The 23873-nt window shown below is 48.3% G+C and overlaps 1 protein-coding gene across 1 annotated transcript in view; it reads left to right on the top strand.

The window, feature by feature from the left end:
- The window catches only part of LMF1 (lipase maturation factor 1), a 185193-nt gene that overhangs the window by 135591 nt on the left and 25729 nt on the right, over window positions 1-23873 (top strand). Inside the window, exons 6-7 of the mRNA XM_032197862.1 lie at window positions 19686-19869; window positions 22615-22768. Of these exons, the coding sequence (XP_032053753.1) occupies window positions 19686-19869; window positions 22615-22768 (338 nt within the window). The remainder of the gene's footprint in view (window positions 1-19685; window positions 19870-22614; window positions 22769-23873) is intronic.

Here is a 23873-nt window from a genome sequence, read left to right as displayed (position 1 = left end):
AGAAGGGCTGGCATGGAGCTTCTCAACGAGATGTCCTTGCGGCTCTGTGGCAGGGCTGGCAGTAGGAAAGGGAGTTGGCTGCAAGCATCATGGTCAGATGCCTCTGACAAAGGTCTGAAGGTTCATGTGGCCCAAAATTCAAGTGTGCATTGAACTGAGAGCTGGGTGCTGCCTGTTCGTTCAAGTCCCTGCATGTGGCACCACTGCCTGTAGAGTCCCTGTCACCATGCTCATCACCAGTCACCGTGCTCCATTCCCTTTTGCTCAAGTCTTCTCTCTTCTACTGGATGTCGTGGGATGTCCCACCTCTAACAAGAGCATCATCGTAGCCACGGTGCCCAAATCCTGGGCTGCGATGCAGTCAGGCCAGTTTCTAGCTTTTACTACCAAAATGCAGCATCTCATGGAAGTCACCCACGGAGAGGGCTCCAGCTCTGCCTTCACCCCCGTGGCACCCCAGCCCTTCAGCTGTTGTGCAGAGATCAACGCCCCGAAGGAAAATGCAACTCCAGCTTTCTGCCTTTCAGGCATAAGCCTCAAGGTTTTAAAGACTTACATATGTGTTTCACTTGATGTGCTCTGAGTATTCCCATTGAAGTTAACTAAGTGGATAAGACTTCACAGGATTAAAGCCAAATGAGTCCTCACCCACCATGCTGGGAAGTCTCGTTGAAGTGGGTCATTGGAGGGAAAGGAGGAGGAGTCTGCCGAACTTGCCCCTTTCATTTTATGCTTCTATTTATTTAAAGGATATTTTTTCTAAGCCAGCTTGGGGGGGGGGGAGAAAAAAAAAAAAGCCCCAGGCTGTGGTGTAACCACCACAGTCAGTTGTTGTCATGACTACTAAACAAGAAACCTAATTTATAAAATGAGGAAAAACATATGAATGTGAAAAAAGAGGAAAAAAAAAGAGAGAGAGAGGGACGATCTCAAAATATTAGGTATGATGTAGAGAAAAATATAAACAGACAGAGTTAGGAAATTCCATAAGGAATATGACTTGTTTAATATTAATCATAAAGGAAAAGATTATGAGAGCTCCAACAAGTGCCAAATGAAATACTCCACACTCATCCAGGACTCTGATAAGAGTCCTCGCAGTGCTTTCGCTTGGCTGCTGGGGCAGTCAGAGCTCTGCTGCCCTGCTCAGAGGAGGGCTCGGAGGTGTCCTTGGTGTCCTGCTGCTCTTTTCTTCTCTCCCCAGTGCTTTTCCTCCCTTGCAGGCTGGGTGCAGGGTGTAACTGAGTGGAAACCTCTATCCATTCAGTGACAGACGAAATAATCTGTACCTTTATTTAAAATATTGACAACCGAATTGGGGAAGATAATTCTGCTTAGGGATGCTCTTCTCTCTGTCTTGCCATCTGTCCTTCACACAGTTTGGAAAGCTTGTGGAGATCCTGAAAGGGAAGTGTTGGAGAAGTCCCAGATATTCGTGATTTGCTCATGAATACGCATGAATGTTCATGAGCTCACCAGCTAAGGACAGACCGTTCCTTCTCCAGGGCAAGGTTAAAACAGGGAGCCCCGTGGGGGTCTTTTGGGACCAGGCTCACCAACAGGACACCTCTGAGCAGGTAGCAAAGGGCTCCTTCAGGGCTCGCCGGGTGCCGTGCCAAATTCTTTTTGTCAAGCTGGGCTGGCACCACTCGGCTCTGTGCTGGTGACAGTGCCCTGATGTGGCCCAGGCACCCCTGACCACCAGCACCACAACAGCAGTGGTGCCACCACAAGACGCCAGAAAGGAGCTGCACCGACCACAATTGCCATGAGCGAGTACTGGGAAATACCTATGTGGTATCTCGGGTGGAAAATCCTCGGGCAGAGCTGTAATTTGCTGCTTCGTTAAACTTCCCTCAGTCTTGTCTGAGCTCCCCGTGCGTATGTCACGGAGAGATTTCAAGGCTAAAATTGTGCGCTGGGAGATTAATGTCTTGTGGCACGTCCTGTGCTCTATCGTGTAATTTTGCAGCGCTGGGGCTGGCTGCTCGCAGGCCACATTGGACCGGTCTCTGTTTGGCACTCGCCTGTAAACATTTTGGTTTACAGAAACCTTCAGGGTTCCTTCTCACTGTCAGACAAAATTAAGCTACGAAGCCCTACTAAAACCACCCAGAACAACATCGGACTGCAGCCCATAGCACCGAGGGCTGGGATGGAGGTGACCCAGCAGGGATGGGGAAACCTCAATGTGCCCACGGCAGCGCTGCAGCCCCCGGGGGGATCCTTTCCCCCGGCCGCAGTCCAGCGCCGCCCCGACCTGGCACCGGGCGTTCGCATGCGGCCGCGCTGCCAGAACACTCATCACAACGTCGATGGTGCGGAAAAGCCGGACCAGCAGAGCTCCGTTCGTCTTTTCCCAGCTCAGGGCTGGCTCGCGGCAGCCTGGAAGCGTTCAGGTCCCGGTTGCTTCTGATTTACAGCTCCCTTCTGCTCACCGCGATGTCAAACGCGAGCCGCAGCAGCAGCACCAGGTCCAGGCAAGTTCTGGGCTCTTCCGCTCCGTGTCTTGTTCCCCTTCCTCTGTCTTAATGTCCTGCTAGCTGTCACCCGGCTCAAAAGAGCACATTATTCTACTTTGTTAGATGAGGCCGTATGAATCTCAGGACCAGGCGGTGCTGAATTTTCACTCTGGCTGTCTGTTGACAAATCTAATTTGCTGGTGAATAATGAGTAACCTTTTAAAATCAGCCCCACGGCTGATGTTGATGAACTCGGTTTTTGCTGAATGAGTCACACGCTCGCTTTGGAGCATAGGAACTTACTCATGGACAGGCAGCTGTATTTCATCCTCTGCTAGAGATTAATTTGCGCTGGAAAACCTCAAGCCCAGTGCAGCTTTCTTCCAAGAGTGCATCCTTTCTTGATAACGGTGCAGCTGCCACTAGGCTCTTGTCAGTGCACGGGCTAATCGCAGCCTTAGTCCGCCAGCAGTAAGGCTGTGCTGTGACGGCTCTTCCTGGAATATTCTAATATATGTATATTTTTCCTCCTCTTCCAGGGCTCATCTCATATGTAAGTGATCAGTGCAGCAGCATGAGCAGGGATCTCCTTGCAGCTGTGACCTTGAAAGTGGGTGGCATTTTCTGTTTCCTCTCCAGCATCCTCCGGGATCCACATTTCATGTGAGCCCATCTGACACCGGCCAAATCTGTGCTGGGAAAAGTAGTACGATACTACCAGGAAATACCCACTGCCCTCGCCTCTTTATGGTTGAGATCTTCAAAGCTCCCTGTAGGAGACGGGCTCCTTAGGCAGCTTTTGAAACCCTAATTTGCCATGTGTGCGTGCAGCTACCTATTAGTTAAATTGTACACACTTTATTTGTTCACATACGTTCCTTCAGACAACCTTATCTTTTCTGTTGTGCTCTACAAAGCTAAACATGGGGTTTCAGCTTCTTTTAAATTTGTTTAATCCTTCCCAGTGCCAAACTGACCCGATCAGTTCCTCTATGTGAGGCTCAGGGCAGTTTTCTAGAGGCAAACAAATACGTGCACACAGATGGATAAATAACATAACAGCAATGCTGGAGGAGTGTTGAGCATCCTGATCCACCCAGCAGGCTTCCTGGGCTCTGCAGCCCTTCCCCAGCTGCCTCCCACCCGTTGTCCTCAGGCGTAATTCGGTCCCGTGTAGAAGGACCCGCTCTGGGAGGGAAGGGAAGGAGTTGGAGGTTCACCTTTTTGGATCATTTCATAATTTACACCTCACTCCCATTGTAACCTAAATTACAAGCAAGGCGCCCAAACGCCGAAAAGAAACTGCTGCAGATGGCAGCAAAAAAAAAAAAAGTGTTACTTAACACATTTTGTGTTTTCTTAAGTGTATCTGGTTTTGCCCAATGTACATTTCATTTGCTATTTACTTAAGTCCCCACCACTGACAGCTTGTGGATGCTAAGCTACCATCTGGGATGTAAGGAAAATGCCTTTTTTCTCCTCCTCCTTCTTTTGGCCCCACAAAATTCAACAAAGGCTTTATGTGGACCACTTGGGCATCTCAAACCGTATTTTAAATATGCGGTGCAGCGTGTCAGCGAGTTGCCCACTAGCATCATGTATTTGTCACAATTTTCAGCCCGTTTTGTGCCTTTCTGCTCCCCTTGCCCAAGTTAAAGCAGCGAAACCCACGGGGCTCTGGGTAGAGCAAGGAGCTTATTTCCAAGCTTGAAAGCGTCGTACGTGCAGCTCGCTGAGGTTTGGAGGTCAGGTCTGGCTGGCTCGTGCCTGCTCAGAGTCCTTACACAACGCTGGGAACTGCTACGGGTACTTGCAGCAGGGAGCAGCCGGCGCTGCGCATCGCTGGTACCCGGTGGCTGCAAAGGCTCTTCCGTAGCAACCTTCATCCCCCAGATGGAGATGCTAGGGCACGGCAACAGCTCTGCGCTTTCCTCACGTTCCTTCTCTTTTTCTTTTTTATTAAACATATCATTTCCACTGAAGCTTTTACATTCAATCTTTTATTTTTATCCCTGAGGCTTTTACAGGTTTTCTTTATTAAAATCAAATGGTAACCAGCCCCAAATAAGGCACTGGATTTTTTTAATTTTTTTTTTTTTGGTGCGTTTTCACACCACAACTGTTTTCTATTTTGCCTAAGCCTGCAGAAGCCCGTGGCCCGGCAGCTCGGAGCGGCGCTGGGACGTGTGTGAGCTCGGAGCGTGCTGCGAGAGGTTGGTTTGGTGGAAAAATCCAGGTCATCCTGCATTTTGAAATACGCCCAGCCTTGGCTTTCAGTGACACCGAGTAGCCAACCCAAGTTAAATATTTTACTGCAGATGTTGCTAAGAGCTTAGAGTTACTGAAATTATGTACTTTAATGAGGCAAAGAAAGTAGCTGCAGAAAGATATAAATCAGAGAAGCCACCAATGTTTTCCACCATAGTGTCAAGCTGATCAGATGTGACATCCCCTTGACTTTTTCCTTATATTTTCAGTATGCCTGCGGATGTGGTCATGTTCTTTACTTTTAGCTTTAAAAGGAAAAGATGAGTTTGAATCGATGTTGGGATTGAAATGCCAGTGAATTTGGGGAGCGGAGTCCCGATCCAGCTTTTGCAGCTGGCTGCTATGTCTCCACAATTGGTCAAACCAAAAGCTTGGATTTGAATTGTTTTGAAAGGGATCCGTAACACGGATCCCATTTCTGTGTGCCAGGACTGTCTGAGATTCAAGGTACTCAGCCCGCCCATCCCCGTTTGCTCCAAAGAACATTGTTTTCCCCATACTCTGTCTTCAATACCAATGTGATCCAAATTTTACCAAGACCTGGACAGATGCTAAGCAGAAGTTCTCTATCGCCATAAATTGTTGTCATGTGTTCTCCTTCTCTAATGGGGCTTGCTCTTATTTTTGCGATTGTTAGATTCATCTGAATATTGTAGAAAAAAAAAGTGAATTTCAAAGGAGTCTGCAGTGACTGCATGTGGAAGGGGAATTGAAGTATTTTTGCCAGAAGTATTTTAGCATTCCTTCAATCAAGGAATATAAACAGTTCCATGTGACTTCAGGCTGATCCAGGATTTGAGAGAGCAGGGTTTAATTCGGATCATTTCTTGCAAAAGGAATTTTGAAGCCACACGTCTCTGTGAGGAATGTCCTAATTAGCAGAGAAAAGGAGATTCTGGAAAAGGGACTTGCACTTTCTCCTCTTAATGCTGTTCTCCTTTATCGCTGATGATTAAATAATCATCAAGCATCTGTTACAGCGGAGCTCTGGACTGCGCCATGTAAGTTGTGAAAAAGTTATGGATCTCTGCCTATTGACAGCCTATCCCAGATTGCTATTAAAACAGGATAGAGCTCAAGTAAGAATTGTTTCTGCTGGAGTGAAAAGTGCTTTTGCTGAATACTCTTTTTTCCTGTATTTTAGAATTAGGTGATAATGTTTGCTTTTAAGCAGGAATGGCAAATGAAGTGATGTCTGTGGTTTGACCAGATCATGAGTTATACCACTGGAACGGGTTTGTCCTTGCAGTATCTGGGTCCTGTTGAAGCTGATAGGAATCCCCCCCGAGGCTGTGCAATGGTCTCCATCCTCTGAAACCTGCCATCCCCAAAACCCCTGTACCTTCTGGGAAAGACAAGTGTGCTACAGATGCCAAGTCCTGCATTCTTGATCCCTGGTGCAGTGCCAGGCCAAAGGGCCATCATTTTGCCACATCAATCAGTGACCTTCTACTTTGTCCTTGCATGTGGTTGAATTCAAAGCATCACCACATGGGATTTACTGCAATACAGACCTATGGTCCCTTGGTTCGAGGGGATGCATAGTCTCCCAACAAACAGGCTGCAGTTCCTCTTCTGAGGGCTTCCCACGTCATGGCACCATCTCAAATCGTTGGTCTGAAATTCCCTCCTGGCTCCCTGTCCTCAGAGACACGCTATGCGCCCTGCAGCTCGCTGAAGGCATCCTCTGTGCAGCTGGCAGGCTGCAGACAAGGTGCCCAGCAGACTCCCACCAAGCCTTGCACGTCACATAACGGCCACCCCACATCATCCTGCGGTGGGGACACGGCCGGAGGTTTGTCCCGGGAGCAGGGACAGGCTGTGCTGCTGGTGCACCGCCGGTATTTGTCTGCAGCCGTTCCCAGAAGCGCATCCAGCCAGCGGCGCGAGCAGCCCGTGTAACTCCTTAGTTTTTTGACAGTTTTATAACCTTAAATTTGCACCTTATGGAAAACTATGACAGTCAGTGATTAATTGCCGTGTTGGAATTTTTCTTATGATGTCTTAATATCCGAGTATGTAGCAGACCTCAGCAGAGAGGAAAAATAAAAACCTGCAGCAAAGCGCTCCCAGAACAACTTGACTAGGCAAGTATTGCCCAGTCCAGCTAGCGCTATCCAAAAGACATGGTTATATTTAGTATTATTTCTTTTAAAGCTGTCATGCTATTTACTAGGTGTCTAGCTCAAATTTGAAACCAGCTTGAAAGGAAGCTATGAAACGATTTTTCACGGATGCGTTCTTCAATCACATGTTCGTAAGAAAGTGGCTTTTGATATTACAAACCAGATGCTGGCTGTTAACGAAAACAGGCGAGAGCTCTTCGTTAAACACTTCTGTTGTTGCGCTCCGAGAATACCTTACTGCAGCGCTAGTGAGAAAAACTATTTCTATCATTTTTTACTGTCAGCTGCTTTCAGCTTATTTGCCTTCCTTGCTTTATCTTGTGTCTGGCTGTCTCCACCTGACTGCCTGCCCGGCGCGCAGCACGGGGTGATGGTGTTTTGATCCTTAAGCAGCCAGGATGGGATCAGGGTTCCCAGGGAAGGTGCTCAGAGGTTGGTCCCCCGTCATATTTTGACAAACCTTCAAATTCTGATTGGAAAAAAGTCTTTCCAACCCGAGCTCCCGGCGGAGGAGGGCAAAGCCTGCCCGAGGGTCTCGGTCCAGCACGACCCATCTGGAGGTACCACCGAAGCAGAGCACTTCTGCTGGACTTCAGCTCCGCATGTGCAATAAAAGCACTTTTAATGAGCGGGACGGAGCTGGTTAGTGAAACGCTTGGACCATTAATGGATGTAGAACTTTTTTAACGTGCTGTTTGACTTTATTGATGAAATGAGCTAATCGGAACGAGCGCTGCTCTCGCGCTGAGTGAAGAAATCCAGGCATGCTTTGTGGTAACAATGCTCTGGTTTTCCACAGCGCCGTTGTCTTGCGGATGGGTCCTCGAGCATTGTGCAAACACTTTCGAAGCACCAGTGGGCTGCGGTGCTGGCAGGGGGACATCTCAGCTCCTCGGCTGCCTGCCCGTGGTGCCGCCGAGCGCTCCGGCAACCTGCCTCGCAGCCGGGGCTGAGACCTCCTGCGTCCCGTCCCGCCTCGCCCGGCTCCGCAGAAAATTCCACGGTCGCTTTTATGACCATGAGTAATCAGGAACTCGGTTTTACATCCTGTTTCAAAGTCCACACAAGGCCCCATAATTACATGCTAATACGGTTTTCTCGGGGCTGAAGCAGGGCCAGGTTCTGACCTCATGCTGGGACAAACCAACGGGGTCGGTCGCTCCGGTAGCTCTGCCCCTTCCTGCTTCTCCTCCTCCTCCTGCCCGGGACGGTCGTTCTGGTGGTGCCAAGCCTTCTGCTAGCACTTAGTGCTTTGGACCGGTGCCTCGTGGGCATAACCTGCCTGCAGGGCCGGGTTTGGTTGCAGCTCGAGCTGTTCCTGGGTTCCTGCAGAGCTCCAGCTCTGAGGGTCTCACCTATCCATTTGCCTTCTTTTCATGGAAATGTTCTCCATGAAGGAGCTCTCCGTCCCAGACCTAAAGGACTCAGTCTTACCTGCCAATAACAGCATCCTAATGGAGGAGTCCTGCCACTCAAGTCAGCTTTCTGGAGCAAATTAGAGAAAAATCAGGAAGAAATTAGCTGAAATCAGTCCTCTGCCTGTAGGATGCTGCTGAAAAGCTCGCCAAGATTTGCTGCTCCGTGGAAATGCTCTTTGGCCTTTAGTAAAATGGGGTCTTGAAAGGTTTTTGCCATTAGATATCTTTGTGACAGCTTCTCCCTTTAGGAAGTAACTTTACCGTCAGGGATGGAAAGATGTTGATAATTCAGAGCAGAGTAGCAAAATTCCTTCCTTCTGTAAAATTATTCTTTCATTTTATATTGTTCCAACACTCTACATAAACACTCCTTCGGCAGTTATTTAGCCTGTAATATATTAATGGGGAACACTGTAGCCTCTAGCAAAAGCGTCATCGGATCAAGCAACACCAAGAGGTACTTTACATAACAAAGCTGTGGAGCAGAGTAAATGTGTCAAAGTCAGTAATTCGGAGACATCTCAGCTCCGAGGGGGCTGGACGGGAGTCAGGTTGTGTTTCAGACCCAAAGCAAGCAACTGATTGAAACCTAAATTCACACACAATTCTTTGGTAATTGAGTTAAATGTATAAGATTTCCTAGATCAGAAATACTTGCTACGAGTTCTTGTGCTACATGATAAATGAAAGAAACTCGGTTTAACCCCTTCGGCTCCGGGTTTCTCTCCCATCGCAGCGTTGTGCTGGGTGTGAGGCTGCTGGAAGGCACAGGGGTGTGCATAAACACGGTCAATCCTCTCATACTCTCTCCCCTCTCTTTGCAATATCTTTCACTGAAAATTGGGAAGTTGTGCTTCTCCATGGAAATGCCCCGCGGTCAAATCCCATAATCCGTGGGAACGATGGTAGGTGGTTCGTGTGGCTGCAAATTAAGAGTGAACATGGATTGAAACGTTCATATTGCTTCACATTTAGATCAAGAACAAATGTGGCGTATAGAGCAGGAACGGAAAGGGTTGGGGTCCCCATTGCTGTAGCACAATTCCATTTGTAACTTTATACCAGGCACTTACAGAGTGGGACTGCAAAACCCTTACAGTGCAATTTGTAACGTGTCAAAATCTGACTCAGTTCATGGACCAGTTTTAGGCGGGATTGCTGCCTGATTGCATTTGTGCATCCGTACTTAATTTATTCCTCGATATTTCCATGAAACATTTCAGCAGAGTCTCTAGCTGTTAAATATTTAGAAATATAAATACTGACCTCTGTTTTTTAGGGATAAATATTGGTCTTTTTTAATTTCGTTGTTCAAGTCCCCAGTCATAGCTACTTAGAAAAATAAAAATCTGTATGTAGTATGTGAGTTATAAAGCATTTTGAATTCTAGCTAATTCCTCTGGCTCTAAATGAATCATTTGCATAGCTTCAGTTATGGCAGTGACCACTCACTATCCAGAGGTGCTCGGTGTGTGTACGTAGCTGTGCGAGGCACATCGCGGGGTTTATTATTTTCTTATTTCTGTATTAAATGTGGTAATAATATGTGGGTTCTCTCCTATCATCTTGTGGGAAGGAAATACTCAGCCTGTGCCTATGAAGTCATGTTTTGGATACCACATTTGGGATATTTCCTGACTCCACAATATTCCCAGCGAGCTGGGTGAGTTTGGAAAGCCAGAGCTGACACAATTTATGGCCGAGCTCTCCGAGGAGTGCCCGGGTGTCCTGAGATATCAGGTGTGCCCGTAACAGGTACGGGATGGAGAAAGGGAGACAGCTCCGCGTGAAGCCTAGGAAGTGCTCCGAGGCCATTTGAGCCCTGTGCTTGGGGGAGGGAAGAAAAAAAAAAAAATCAACCAAAACATTGACTCATGTTATGTCTTGGCTGTCAGGATTTCTAGGCAGAGAAACGAGACGCGTGTGCTGCGTGCCGCGAGGGCGCAGCGTGCCCGCCGCGGAGCCGCGAGCCGGAGAGGGGCCCGCGCTCAGCCTGCCCTCGCTCGCGCTCCCATTTCCTCCTTGGCTTCTCTCTGCTGGGAAAGCAGAAGCAGGTTGTGTTTAAAGAACAAACAGAAATGCACGTGGGCTGTGTTTCGTAATGTGGATTAGGCTGAGATCACCTAATTCACCGCCCGTCCAAAAGTAAACTGAAGTCGAGCCTTGTTCCTCTTTCTGGTCTGGCTGGCACGACTCGCTTTGCTCCTTTTTCTCCTGGTACTTCCAATAGCTTTCTGAATTTCTGTGGGATTCACAAAGCTAATTTATCTGCTGTATAAAACAGAGCAAGTGGACGGGGTAATTATTTTCCTATATATTTTTTCTCACCAAATAGCTCTGCAAAGCAGAGATTAAATCCTCATGCAAATACTGAGTCAAGAAGTTAACAAGAGATTAAATTAATAATGGGGGAAAATTAAATGTTCTCGCTGTTGTCATTTAATGGGAATTTTTTGCCCGTGCCTACAATAACTTTTGGGAAAAACTACATATATAAGTATTTTTCAAACTGAAACCAGATGGGGGAATGATAGCCTGTTTTTCTTTGTGGGAGGCTATGTTTTCATGGTACGCAAGTAACTGGAGGCACATTAGAATCAAATTTGGCTTTTGAGGCTTGTCCTTCCTATCTCTTACAGGAAGGACCAGCTTTTGATGTTGTGAATTTCAGCTTGCCATGTGAGCAGGAGATTCTCTGGCGGTGGGGCTGCAGGTCTCAGAAGAGCAGAGTTAACCATTTAACCAAACCCAAAGCAACCTACACCCGTTTAGGGGAAGCTGGCGTTCTCTTTTCAGAGATCCGTCCCAGGCACAGATGGCACAGAGGCTGTGGGCGATGAAGTGTTCCCAAGGCACTTGTGCTATCGATTCCAGTGGCACTCCCATGCCACCCTCTGCCGTTCACCGAGCCCGGCTGCTGTCTGCCCCCAGTGAAACCAGCAGGAGAGCAAGCTGTCGGAGAAGTGAGGAGTGATGCCGGGGGACTGGGCAAATGCACATAGGTGGGTGATGGCAAATCTCCCTTTCTCTTCCCTTCTCCTGCACCAACACTTTGTCCCTCTCTTCTCAGAGCTGTGGCCTCGCCGGGTTATTTCCAAGCTCCTAATTTCTCTAGTTCCCCCAGGGAGCTGAGCAGCTCGAAGTGCCTTTGCTCAGCCATGGGAAGGATACCCAGTGCGGGCACTTCTTGAAGCTGGGGACCTTGCAGGAAGCCCCCTGTAGCTGCTGGGTGTGCAGGGTGCATGCAGGGTGAAGGGGATGGGGCCCAGGTGGTCCTGCTGAATGCAGCAGCTCCCTCGTCCCTTCTCGGTGGTGGCATGTCACCTCCTCTCAGCGGCGCCTTCATAAAGCCACAAAATCCAGCTTTAAAGACTGATTTCCTCTTTCTTCGGTGACGTGCAAAGCCCATTGAGCAGCATTCTTGAGTTTTGGAGGTCCAGCAAGAGGAGGGGTCTTCGTTTTCCCCATCAGCTGAGCTGCTCCCCACGTGTGCCTCTGGGGACCTGCACTGAGAAGGCACACGGGTACTGCAGTACTGACAGCACCGAGGTGAGCTGCTCTCTTTGGTCTCCTGCTTTTCACCAGCACAGAGTGAGTAAGTACTTGTTTATTCTGTGTGCAACGAAGGAGGTTTACTTTCTTCTGTATCCCTTTTTTTTTTTTTCGGAGTTGATAAATAGGTTCTGTGTTTTATCTTGAAATGATTAGTGCCTTTTTTATAACAGTCAGCACTAAAAAGTCACCTCTCAGGAGGCTGTTGGTATAATTAAGACCAGTAACAAAGCAGGATGACCTCAGCCACAACCAGGGGAGAGCTAGAGAGTACTTAGCAAAGTTGGATCTTTTCAAATCATCTGAGCCTAAGGAAATCCATGCTAGGGCTGTTAAAGAGCTAGCCGTTGAAATCTTGTCAGCATTAGTGATTATCTCTGAGAATTAGTAGAACATAGGTGAGGTAATGAAAGGATGGAGAAGGGCTAATACAGTACCTGTCCTCTAAAGAGAGAAAAAAGAAAAGCCAGGAGATTACAGAGCCAGTGCTGGAAGAAAATGATGAAACAAGCCATTTGTAAATACCTCCAAAAAAACAAAGGGATAGCTGCAGCCGTCGTGGTTTTGCCAAGAGCAGGCTGTGTAAAAGCAGTCTTCTTTCCTTCACTGACAAAACAGGGCACAAGAATAGAGGATAAACAATATATGCTTTTACTGAGGCTTTTGAAACTGTTTCACATAAAGTCTCATAAACAACCCAAGAAAACAGTGTCTGGGAGACATAGGAAATACTGCCCAGTGGATAAAACTGGGTGGAAACTCTATTCAGCAGCTACCAATGGCTCACTGACAGTGGGAGGGATTTATCAAGGGGACCTCCTTGGGGATCTCTCTGGTGGTATTTAGGGCTTCATTAATGATGTCTAATATTTAATCAGGACACACTCAGATGGAGGGAACTGGCGGTGTGTTGGAGCACGTGGTTAGAATTCGGAGTGATCTTGACAAACTGGAGATGCAGAAGGAGAAGACTGAACACAAAGCAGAAGATACGAGTGCAAAGCACTGGCAATATTATTTTTTTCCCCGGGTAGTGGGGTTGGGCAGCAATATCTAGGTGCCAAATCCACAAATCCTATGAATGGCAATGTGATTGAGTTGGCAGGGCTGAACCACTGTATAAAGGGTGATCCTACTGGACTATATAAATTCTTTGGAGGGACATGTCCCAGCTGGAGAAGATCCAGAGAACAATGAGAATAACCAGGGATCCGGAGGGTGGGTTCGCAGGGCAAGGCTGGACCAGCTGAGATCATTCCATCCAAAAGAGAACATTACAGGAAGGAGAAAGAGGCGGTGGACAAGAGGCTACTTTTCACATAAGTGAAGGCTATTGCAGATAGATGAGAACAGAGTGAGTAGAGGATGAGTCATGGGATTACATATTGTCAAGGAAGTCAGCCTAGATATCAGGAATAACTTCCAAATGGTAAAGATGGGGAAGCACTGGAGCAGGTAGCCTGGGGAAGGATGTGGACCCAGCTCAGCAGGGCTTTGAGGAAGAGGTTGGTCAACCCTATCACAGCCTGGGCAGACTCACCCCTGTCCTGGGACAGCAGAAAAGACTTCCTGAAGTCTCTTCCAGCCCTATGATTCTGTGTTTTCCTTCTAAAGATATTATACTTCTTCTGGACACTCCTGTTTTTACTCTTCTTTGCCAATTGCTTAGCATCAGAGCGCTCCAGTGCCACGTGGTGGCCGTGTCCCAGCGCTCTGACGGAGCCTGCGAGCTCCAGCCCCGACCTGAACAGTTTACAGCCCGTTGTTGTTGTTCCTTCTGGACAAATATACAGTCTGCTACAGAGAATATGAGCTTCTCGTACCTACTGTATGTTTGTAACAATCTGTGATTTCAAAAATAAAAACCAGCCAAACAAAGAAGTCCAACCTGTAAAAAAGTTATGGGTGTAGGTGCCCATTTTCTGACAGAGGGGTTTGGTAACAGTGCAGGGGACAGAAATGTAAGGAATAATTGTTTTTGGGCCTAGAACCAGGAAAACTACTTTTCCAAATTAATCCAGTGAGAGCCATGAATCCACAGTATTTCATATCACACTTCATAAAACTCCAGTCATAATCCATAAAACTGACATTATTAGATTAAAAACCTCAGTTCCTCCTATAAGGAGCTCGCTCATTAGACATGCTGTAGTTTTATAACCTTAAAGTTCCTACCCAATTACCATGATTAATACTGTGCTTTAATAAAAAATTTTTTAAAAATCACCACAGGGGTTGATACCATCTGTTTGTTATAATTGCGCATTTAAACATCGTCCGGCAAGAAAAGGACACTTAGGAAACAGAAATGAGGGCTGAGCTAGGCAGGGCGCAGCCCAGCAGCCATGGAGAGGTGGGGATGGCCCTGCTGGGTTGTGATCGGGGCACTTTGCACGGTGCAAGGGCTGAAATTGGTGGGAGATGCGTGCAACAACCTCCTGATTGTGTGTGGGTGATGGGGAAGGAGCAGATGCTCCCCGTGCCCCAGCTTCTGGAGGTCTGCGGTGTCCTTGTCCCCAGAGGTGGGTGTGGAGGAGGTCCAGCACCCACACACCCACCCTGCACACGAGAGAAGTAAGAATTTGGGGATTTTGGGGATGAACTCCAGATCAGCACTCGCCGCTGCTAGGCGTGAATGCTCTTCATGTACCAGGGCAGGAGCTGAGCGCCTTCAATACGAGCTTGAATCACAGAGGATCCACCAGCCCCGGTCACTCAGCTGACAAAGCTTTGGTCTCACCGCCGGATAAACACCAAATATTGCCTGCCTCTTGCAGAAATGGCTGCGAAACCATCTGCTGGGACAGGCAGCTGTCAGCATGCTCGGAGAACTGTCCATTTTCCTGTTAATTGACTTTGAAGCGGGAGTTCCTTTGAGGTTTATTTTTGCAAAGCTCGGGGATTCGCGGCGTTCATCCCCCCTCGGGCAGGGGACGATGTTAACCCGTGTGTCAGTTCTCGGGCTGGTGCCTGCTCAGCAGCCGCAGTGGCCGGCGCGAGCATCGAGCCTCGGCTGGAATAACTGAAGTTAAAAATGTGTCAGGTTCGTGATTCCACCCACAGACCAGAAAACGCCAAATTTGTATTATTTTTGAATCCCCTGATTTTAAGGGCTGGTGGAAATAAGATATCTTGCTTCTGACTTCCAAGCAATAAAGAGAGGTGAATCACTACCGAAAAAAAGCCTCTAATGGACCACCCAGTCGCTCCTTACAAAGCTGTAAAACGATCCTCTGCAGAAGTGGCAAAGTGGAGAACTATTTTCTTAATATTACTGCAATTGTGCAAGGCAAATCAAATCAGAAAAGCATCAGGGTTTCCTAACAAAGTGGCTAAGTGAGAAGTGTGTTAATGAATACAGGCTGATTAACATGCATTGAACTGAAAGCTAAACCACAGACGGGTCAAAGGGGGAACGCAAAGCGTATTTACTCCTTTGAGTACAACATGTTATGTTCGAGGACCTAACATGTGTATGTAATTCAGATTTAAATACTTTCGTCCCCCTCGTCATTCTGGATAATTATCCAACTCAGGGTAAATAAGTTAGTTTAGTTTTGTTTTTACTAAATAATAGCAGGACTTTTGTTACTTAACTTCAATTGGTCCGATCTCTAATTTTTTTTAGGATTATGTGAATCTGCTACCAGAGAGTCCTACCAGGGTTTTTGAAAATTATAACTTAAAATAACTGTATTAAAAAAAAAAAAAAAAAAAAAGCCAATCTCAGAGGGAGGTAAATGACATGTTTTTAGCATTTATTTGTTGTCATTTTTAACAAGAAAATGTGCATCTTCTTAATAGTACACTGTCTCAGACCAAAACTGTGCATGTTATTGATATTTGGGTTGTGGAATAGTATTTTGGGAGACCGTCTTTTATTTTCATGTGTAGGGCCCCAGCGGGACATCAAGCACACAAAAATGAGCCTTTTTGAAGGAAAAAAAGTGCACGCTGGCTGAGTGCACACCGGGATAAACCATGGGGAAACTCTGGGGATTGGCCTTTGGGCATGCAGGTATTTCGGGGGGACTTGTAATTAGGAAACTGGATTTGTAATTGGGAGATTTGGGTCCTATTTCAGGCCCTGCTGCAAGAGCCCTTAGGTGATCTTGGGTAAGTTTCTTTAAGGCGATGTCCCCAGAGAGCGTTGTCGAAATAAGAACTAGGTGCCAAAATTCTTCCATTCTCCGCCTGTAACACAGCTGTATTAAATCCTAATTTTGATCTAACTTTGTCTTGCATGTTTAGATTTAAGTTTCTTCAGAACAAGAACTGTCTCTTACCACTTGATTTAGCAAGTCCAGGCTACACCAGTCCGTATTGCAATAGAGCCTCCTCGTCTATGTGAGTATAGCAAAATCCTCATAACTCTGGGTAATGCCCCAGAGCCCTTGACAGCTAAATTGTCCTGCTTACGAGGTGAGGTGGAGGTCTCCTACATGGAGCCCTTGCTCTCCACGAGCCCCAGTACATTGGGGTTCATCTGCCAGAGCTGTCTGAGCTTTCACTGCCTTAACCAGAGGAGCACCTGCAAGGTTTGGTGGGGTTTCCTCTGTGCCTGGGATGTAGCTTTTTGGTGTTCATGGAGGGGGGCTGTGTTAGAGAAGGCAGACTCAAGCCTGTACGCAGGAGGATAAAGTTCAGCTGCGTGTATGGAGAAGTGTTCTTTAAATAGAGTAAAAGTGGTACCAACCAAGGTTACAGCTTTCAATCCAGATGGAAGGTGGGGGAAGTTCTCATTTGTTGGTCTGAAGTCTGAAAAGTAACTGACTATTACATCAGAGCATTATTTTTCAACAAGTAATGCATTAAGTCAGCCTTATATCTTCATTTTGTATGGATAAGATGGTGAGACCACTTTCTTTTCTTTCCTATTTTCTTCCTTTTTGTTTTAATACGTCTGAGGAACAGCTAGTTAATTAGCAGAACCAGGGCTAAATCCTAAGTAATGTGACTAATGGGACAAGAATCCAAATCAGTCTCAAAACTAAAATAGTCCTGAGCAGGCATCAGCTGCTTTTCTTTCCTTGTTTTGTCTTTGTGTGCGCGGATTCCCATATAGCGACTGATGCCAGCGTGATGAATCGCTCACAGGACGCCCCTTTCTGAGCACCGCGGTGGCTCGAGGCAGGCAGCCCCAGGACACGCAAGATGTGGCTTCGTGGTGACCTCCTGGGGTGGGCTTGGTGCTGTGGTGCTGGCATTGAAGCGAGCTCGTGGTGTCCGTTCCGCATCTGGTGCGAGTCGTGGTGTCCGCAGGGCTGAGCTGGCAGCGGTCCCTCATCGTGCAAAACTGTGGAACAGTTGAAGCCGTGGCTGCCCTAGGTTAAAAACCATATGGTTTGTGTTCACCAGCAAAGCAGTGAGTTTTTGGGGCAGTCAGTTCTCAGCATCCTCAGTCCAGGCTGGCCTGAAAGGTCAGCGGGGCAGGTGGGATGGGACGGGGCTGTGCAGCATGCGGGGCGATGCTCCCAGCTTGGGAGCAGAAAATGCTGCATTTCGTCTCAGTTTGGGGAAATTGTGTGTGTGTAGGGGGAAATTGTGCACACAGGCTGCTTGCAGGGTGCTGGCAACTACCAACGTGACACCCCGGTGGAGCAGATAAACACGGGGTTAGCACGCAGTGGGAGGAGTAGTTCTGGTTGGGAAAGGGAATGTTAGCACCGCCGTAGGAGTTCCTGGTGAGATTCATCTGATGTCCTCTGTGCAGTTCTTGTCAGCACCCAGAAAGATTGATTGGACCTTGTTCAGGTTCAGGGCATGGTTGCTGGGATAAGCAGACAATGAAGTCCTCTGTGAGCGGAGGCAGGAGCTGGCCGGCTGGCTTGAAAGCGTGAGGGCGGAGAAGGGATGTAGCTGCAGAGATTAAACGGGGGCATCGATGAACTGCAAAAAACAACTTACAAAAAAAAAAAAAAAAACCAGCTATAGGCTGGGCTTGAATAAATTTAGGCTAGAACAAACAGAAAAATGTTCACAGCCCTCTAGAGAATGAGGCTTTGGCAGAGCTGCCCAGGATGGGAGCCAAGCCCCCGGCGGTAGGGGCAGCACCCGAAAACGCTGTGAGAGGAGATGGGTGCTGGGGGGTCCCACCAGCGCCACATCCCTCGCTCACACGTGGTCAAAAGCCAAATAATGTGTGATACAAACCCTGCTGCACTCGCTCACACTGGTGGGGAAGCTTCCCATGGGAATATCGCTGTCGCCAGCAGGGCTGTGGGAGTGGTGACAGAGGTGCAGGTGCCCTCTGCCTGCTCCGTGCCGCGCTGGCTCCTGTAGTGGATTTTCTTCAGTGCATGCTTGTGCAGCAGCAGAGGCATCCATGCAAGGTTTTGCACTGATTTCATGAATCCATACAGATGCAGACAAGGAGTAGGGTTTGACCGAGAGGCGTTTGTGGCTCCTTTGTGGCTCGGCGTGCAGGAGCGTGGCTGAGCACGGCTGCTTGCGGCTCCCGAGACGTCGGTTGTCATCAGTGGGTGCAGGGAAGGGCTGTGATGCAGGAGGTCTCACGGTTCCCAGCCCTTCTGTCCTCCTTCCTTTGCCCTGCTGTGCTTCTTCAGGGCTGGTAAGGAGCCTGCAGTGGGGGCAGAAATTGAAAACAATGCTTGCAAGTAGCAGAAATTGTTCTGGGCGTTGGGTTTTATGTGGAGGCGTAGTGGAAGGCTCTGGCAGGGGGTCGGGGTGTACCTCGAGCAGAGGTGCGGCTGCATCTTCGCCGTGGCTGATGTATGGAAATGGCAAGGAAGTTACATCATGGAACCGTGGGGAGAGCTGCAAAACAAAGCCATATGCTGCGAAGATGTGATTCATGGCCGAGGCTAAACGGGCTGTGCCCAAACATGACCGCGTGGTGCTCATTAGGACTTGCCGGAGAACTGGGGTGCCAGAAGGTTCCTTCTGTTTTTCCAGTCATTGTGATAGTAAGAAAAAAAATACTGTGTGTCTACAAAAAGCCCTTCCTGCTATGTACAAATATTTATGGAGGCTCTTCCAAAGACTCGCAGATTTTTCCACTTTTTCTGCCTTGCGCATGCAGAACATTCTCATAAATGGGCAATAAAAGTTAAAATAAAAAATGCCTCTTAAAAAAAAATAGCATTCTTCATATTTAAAGCTGGTCTTCAATTAGAAGTTCCAATATTTCCTGCTGAAGGGTTTCAGAAGCATTGATTCTGTAGATAGGTGGACATCATCAGGAGGGGGGCAATGCCCCTGGGAGCACTGCGGAGATGCGGTCACACCGCGCTTGGGCTCGTCTTGTCCCCTGGGGAGTGTTTTTGGGCCCGTAGCCTGGGCAGGGAGGGACAGGGTTTGCCGTCAGTGTTACAGTCATGGAAAATCAGCTGACGGTGTGCTCCGGTTTAAAACACCATCAGCATTTCCTTCGTCACAGCCCTGAGCCCTTGCTGTCGCGTGGGCAGGTTTGAGGCAGGAGGAGGGAGCTCGGCCAGGGCGTTGCATCATGAGACCCCTCTGGATTCCCATGTCCTGAAGCCAACTGCCAGGGGTCACCTTACATCGTGTTCCTGTTCCATGCACTTGCAGGACAGCAGCATTTGGGTTTCCCTGGCAGAGAAACACCAGCAGGGCCGGGATGGGGAGCAGGCTGCGGCCTGTGGACCGGGGCAGAGCTCACGTGTGCAGCTTCGAATTTTGGGGGCCTGCTGGGCAACACATTGTCCAGGGCTGCTCAAATATGGGTGCAGGGCCAGGGACTGCCCAAGTTTTTTCCTAAGCTGTTTTTAAGCGGGTTTCATTCAGCAAAGCCCACAGAGGTGGGAGCTGTGGGGTCTCCTCCCAGCCTCGGGCAGCTGGCAACTTCAACACCCTCTGCTTCATTCTTCCCTGTGTAGGTGCTTCTGATAATCAGCGGAAACCTGAGCTTCCTCAACTGGCTGACCATCGTGCCCAGCATCGCTTGCTTTGATGATCTCAGCCTGGGATTCCTCTTCAGCTCCAGGCGAGGAGGGGTGAAAGACCGGGTGGTGCAGATGCAGGCCAGGCAGGCAGCCGGCGAGAAGCCTCCCCTGGGATACGGTGAGTTGTTTCTGGAGGGAGAAAAAGCTACAGAAAGGTGTATTTGGTGTGTTTATCTCAAAAGCTTTCATCTTCTCCTTCTGGAGAAAACACGGATGAGGAGGGAGATAATTTTGCCCCTGCGTGGTCTCCTCTGTGGTTTGAAGGGTGGCTGATTCTTGAGCTGACGACAAATGAGTGCAAAACTAGGAGCTGGTTTATAAAGGTCTGCTGTGACATTGCCACTAGAGGGCACGTCCTCAGTGCAGGTACGGTGCCTTTGGGGGACGTGCAGCAGAAATCCTGACTTCTCTGCTCACAGCAATCAGGGTTCCTTGCCCTCGCCCCAGCGAGCATCAAACTCCAGCCCTAACTAAGCAATGTAGAATTGCACAATTTAGCTTGCGGGTATTTTTTTTTTCTTATTTTTATTTTGACTATTTAAAGTCGAGGATGAAACACGCAGAGTGGTTTGGGACAAGGGTTTCATGTCAGAAGTTGGATGCAGAAGCAGGTCTCGTGCTTGCTCACTCTCAGCACTCCTCTCCCCCCATGGCACGGTGACCCTCTGGCCAATTTGCCCTCCTGCCACTAGAGCCCACGGGCATTAGGGCTCTGCTTAAGTAACTCCACATGAAGCCAGACTTCCAGAAAGAGCAAAATTGGTTATTGATCTGTTGTGGAGCCAATAACTCTTGCTCCAAGGGGAAAAGCGAGCTGGCAGCTGGGGATGTGGCTGTCCCCACTCAGCATCCTGCTTGGAGGCGCCGAGAGGAGCGGCTGCGTGGGCACTGCCACAGGGGGGGAGTTCCCAAAAACAGGGTGGAGGTGAACTCCTGCTCATACCTCGAACACAGAGAAACAAACACAAGGGGGTTTGTAACTTCACAAAGGGGATTAATGTGGCTGATGCTCCGCTCGGAAGAGAGTTTTCAAACAGCTTCCAGAAGATTGCCTGCACAAGCAACACTGGGATATTTTTCATGGGGCTGTGTAACAGATGTAGAGTTGTATTTGTAGTATTTTTATAAACCGCATATAAGCAACAAATTGCCTGTAATATCAACAACAATTGCAGATGCTCATTTTTAAATACACTAAACATCTGTCAGAAGAGTGAAAAATGTCAGCAAGATAGAGCATCTGTCTCTAGTCCTTTCTCATCTACCAAGAAACACAGCTTATTAACTGGAGGGGTTACTTCCAGCAAGGCTAATGCAATTTCATTAAGCTTTCTGTGTGTCCTATCCTATGTATTTTGCTAGAAATCTTAAACACTTTTTCCATTCTGGTAGCTTTGCTGTGGGAGCCAACAGCTTTCCTACCAACTGTATTTTTACATCTAGTTCCAAACAACACTCAAGTTGCACCGTGCTTCTTGGAGGAGAAGCCAAAGGGTGCTTCTCTGCTATGTCACTCCGTGAGTCACTATGAGGGGGGGGATAGACCTTTTTTTTGAGGAACTTGCTCCTTTTCTGTGATGTTCTCCAGAAAACCATGCTGAGCCAGCACTGCTCCAAGCAAGGAGAGCCATCCATAGATGCCACTGCTCAGGAGTGTAAATGTGTCCCTGTCCTGGGATTTTTTAAAAAAAAAAGGGGGGGGGGGGGGGAATCTGTAAGTAAAGGGTAGGATATCTGTAATATTCTGGGTGAATTTGGATTTCTGCATATTTTTTCTGCTAGCAAAGCAGAGGCTGTTGAGCTGGCACTGATGCTCTGTGTGGCAAGAGGCTTAGAGGAGCACTCACCCCTGGGTCACAAGAGCAGAAGACAGGAGGGTACCCAGTCATGCCCTGCTCGTGAACTGATTTTATAAGGATCTGGCCGGGCTGGAGGGCTCATCTCGAAGACAAATCACTGCCCGGCCGCCTCGTCCTGCTCTCGCAGCAGCCCTGCAGCAGCGCAGGGGGCGAGGGGAGGTATCTCGGCGAGCTCCTTTCCAAACCAAACGGTTCTCCAGAAATGTTCTCAGACTAAACAATTATTAATAGCTTCTGAGAGGGGTTCAAATAAACATCCCTCTCCTGCAGAGATAAGGGGAAAGCTACATGCTATTGCTTTGAATCTGATCCTTTGGCTGTTAATGTTAAACAAATTAAAAACGGCCATAAGCATGGGAGCCCTTCAGAGGTCACTTGTGCTTATTTGTCTGATTGCGCTGGGTTTCTCTCCAGACCGAAATGCCACGTGAATCCAGCGCTGTTCCTTCAAGCCGAATACCAGAGCGCTGCTGAAGTAACACATCTCACACAGAAGCGATAAGTCACAGAGATTTGCAGAGGAAGCAGGGAGGTTTGAACGGAGCCACTGAGTGACAGGGAGGAAAATGCAGGAAACGAGGCTGGGTGGCAGGAGCCCGGGGCGGCCACGTGCGGGAGCGAAGCCGGGGCGAGCTGGAGGCAGCCCACGCACGCTGGGGACCAGGAGGGCGACTCTGAGCAAGGTGCGAGTGCCAGCTGGGTTTTTTCCCCCGCGCCGAAGCGATGATTAATCTTGCATTTTAGACATTTTTCCTTTTAGCCCTTTCTCAGACTATTTAGAGAAAGGCAGATCTCTCCAGCGATAGCGCATGGCCCTCGGCAAGCTCTGCTCGATTACGGGGGGCGTTCGCCAGCCCCAGGCGTGGAGCCGAGCAGCTGCGAGCACCCAGCGGGGTCCCGGCCGGCCCGGGGGGGGTCCTGCTATGCCCCCAGGGGCGCAGGAGCAGAGCTGGCTGCTGGCAGCAAAATCACATTCCTCTGCTCTGCTTTCGTGTCCCGAACAGGCCGCTGCATCCGCCAAGTGGTGAACATCTCCTTCGGGCTCCTGATCGCTTACCTCAGCGTCCCTGTTGTCCTGAACCTGCTCAGCTCCAGACAAGTCATGAACACCTCCTTCAACCCTCTCAGGATAGTAAACACCTACGGAGCTTTTGGAAGGTACTCGCATTTTAACGGCACGTTGTACTCCTGCTGTCAGCAGTGTGTGGGATGGTCTGATAGCCTTAAAGCTAAACAGAAACCTTTCCAGTAGCCGGTAGACTTGGAATATCTGTTTATGAGGGAGAAGGAGAAAAAGGAGCAGGTTTCTTTCCCATTAAATGACAATTTGTTTTCTTTGAGCTCCTTTCGGTGAGCTCATTATATTGATGGAGCAAATGTAATAGCAGGAAGAAAATATCCGTAAGAGAGTTCATCCAGTGGATAGTCTTCACCATCACCAGCCCACTTTATTTATGGTGCACTTCTCTTCCCGTGCACACATTTGCTCTCCCTCGTGTAAATATTCACATAAGCTATTGGGTAGCAGATTTAAGGCCAACAAAAGGAAGTGCTTTTTCCAACAAGTGACTTGGGGAATTCATCGCTACAGGAAGCTGTGGAGACTAAAGTATAAATGGACTCACAAAAAGAACAAGACAGATGGAGAGGATGGGCCCAACAGCGGTCTGGCTGCTGCCAGCAGCTCAGGAAATGCCACGTAGGGCCAAGGGGTGGTCCCCAAGAGGACCCTGAGGGCTCCCCTGGGGTTAGTGGGCTCAGGACAAGGCCCCACAGGAGGATCAGCAGCAGCTGGGGCTTTTGCTGGAGGTTGGCTGCTGGGGCAGGAGGGTCTCGCTGCAGGCACAGGAGGTACAGAGCACACCTGCAGCACATCAAGTTAACATGAGGTTTTCCCCAATTTTTCAAACAGCAGGCATTTCTATAGAAAAAAAAAAAATGAAAAAAATGATAAAAAATATCAACACTAAAAAAGTTGTGAGAAAAAATGAAGTTTCTTCTTTTCTGAGAGAAGAAGTAATAACCCCTGAACCTCTTCGAAGGCTGGAGTGGTGAAGCTACAGGAGATTGTTTTCTTTGGGTTGTTGTTCTTTTTCTTCTTCAGTCCATGGTTTCTGTTTCAACAGTTACCAGAACCTAAAGAGCATGTGATGAAATGCTGCTGTAATATGTTTGTAATTCCAGCCTATGTAAACCAATAAAAAGAGGATTGCAGCTTATAATGAATATACGATTATGTGAAACTTGACATATTTTGAATCAC

This window comes from Aythya fuligula, chromosome 15 (genome assembly GCF_009819795.1).
Source record: "Aythya fuligula isolate bAytFul2 chromosome 15, bAytFul2.pri, whole genome shotgun sequence".
Lineage (NCBI taxonomy): Eukaryota > Metazoa > Chordata > Aves > Anseriformes > Anatidae > Aythya > Aythya fuligula.
The sequence above is the reverse complement of the archived record's forward strand: the minus strand, read 5'-3'. Positions and strand labels throughout refer to the sequence as shown.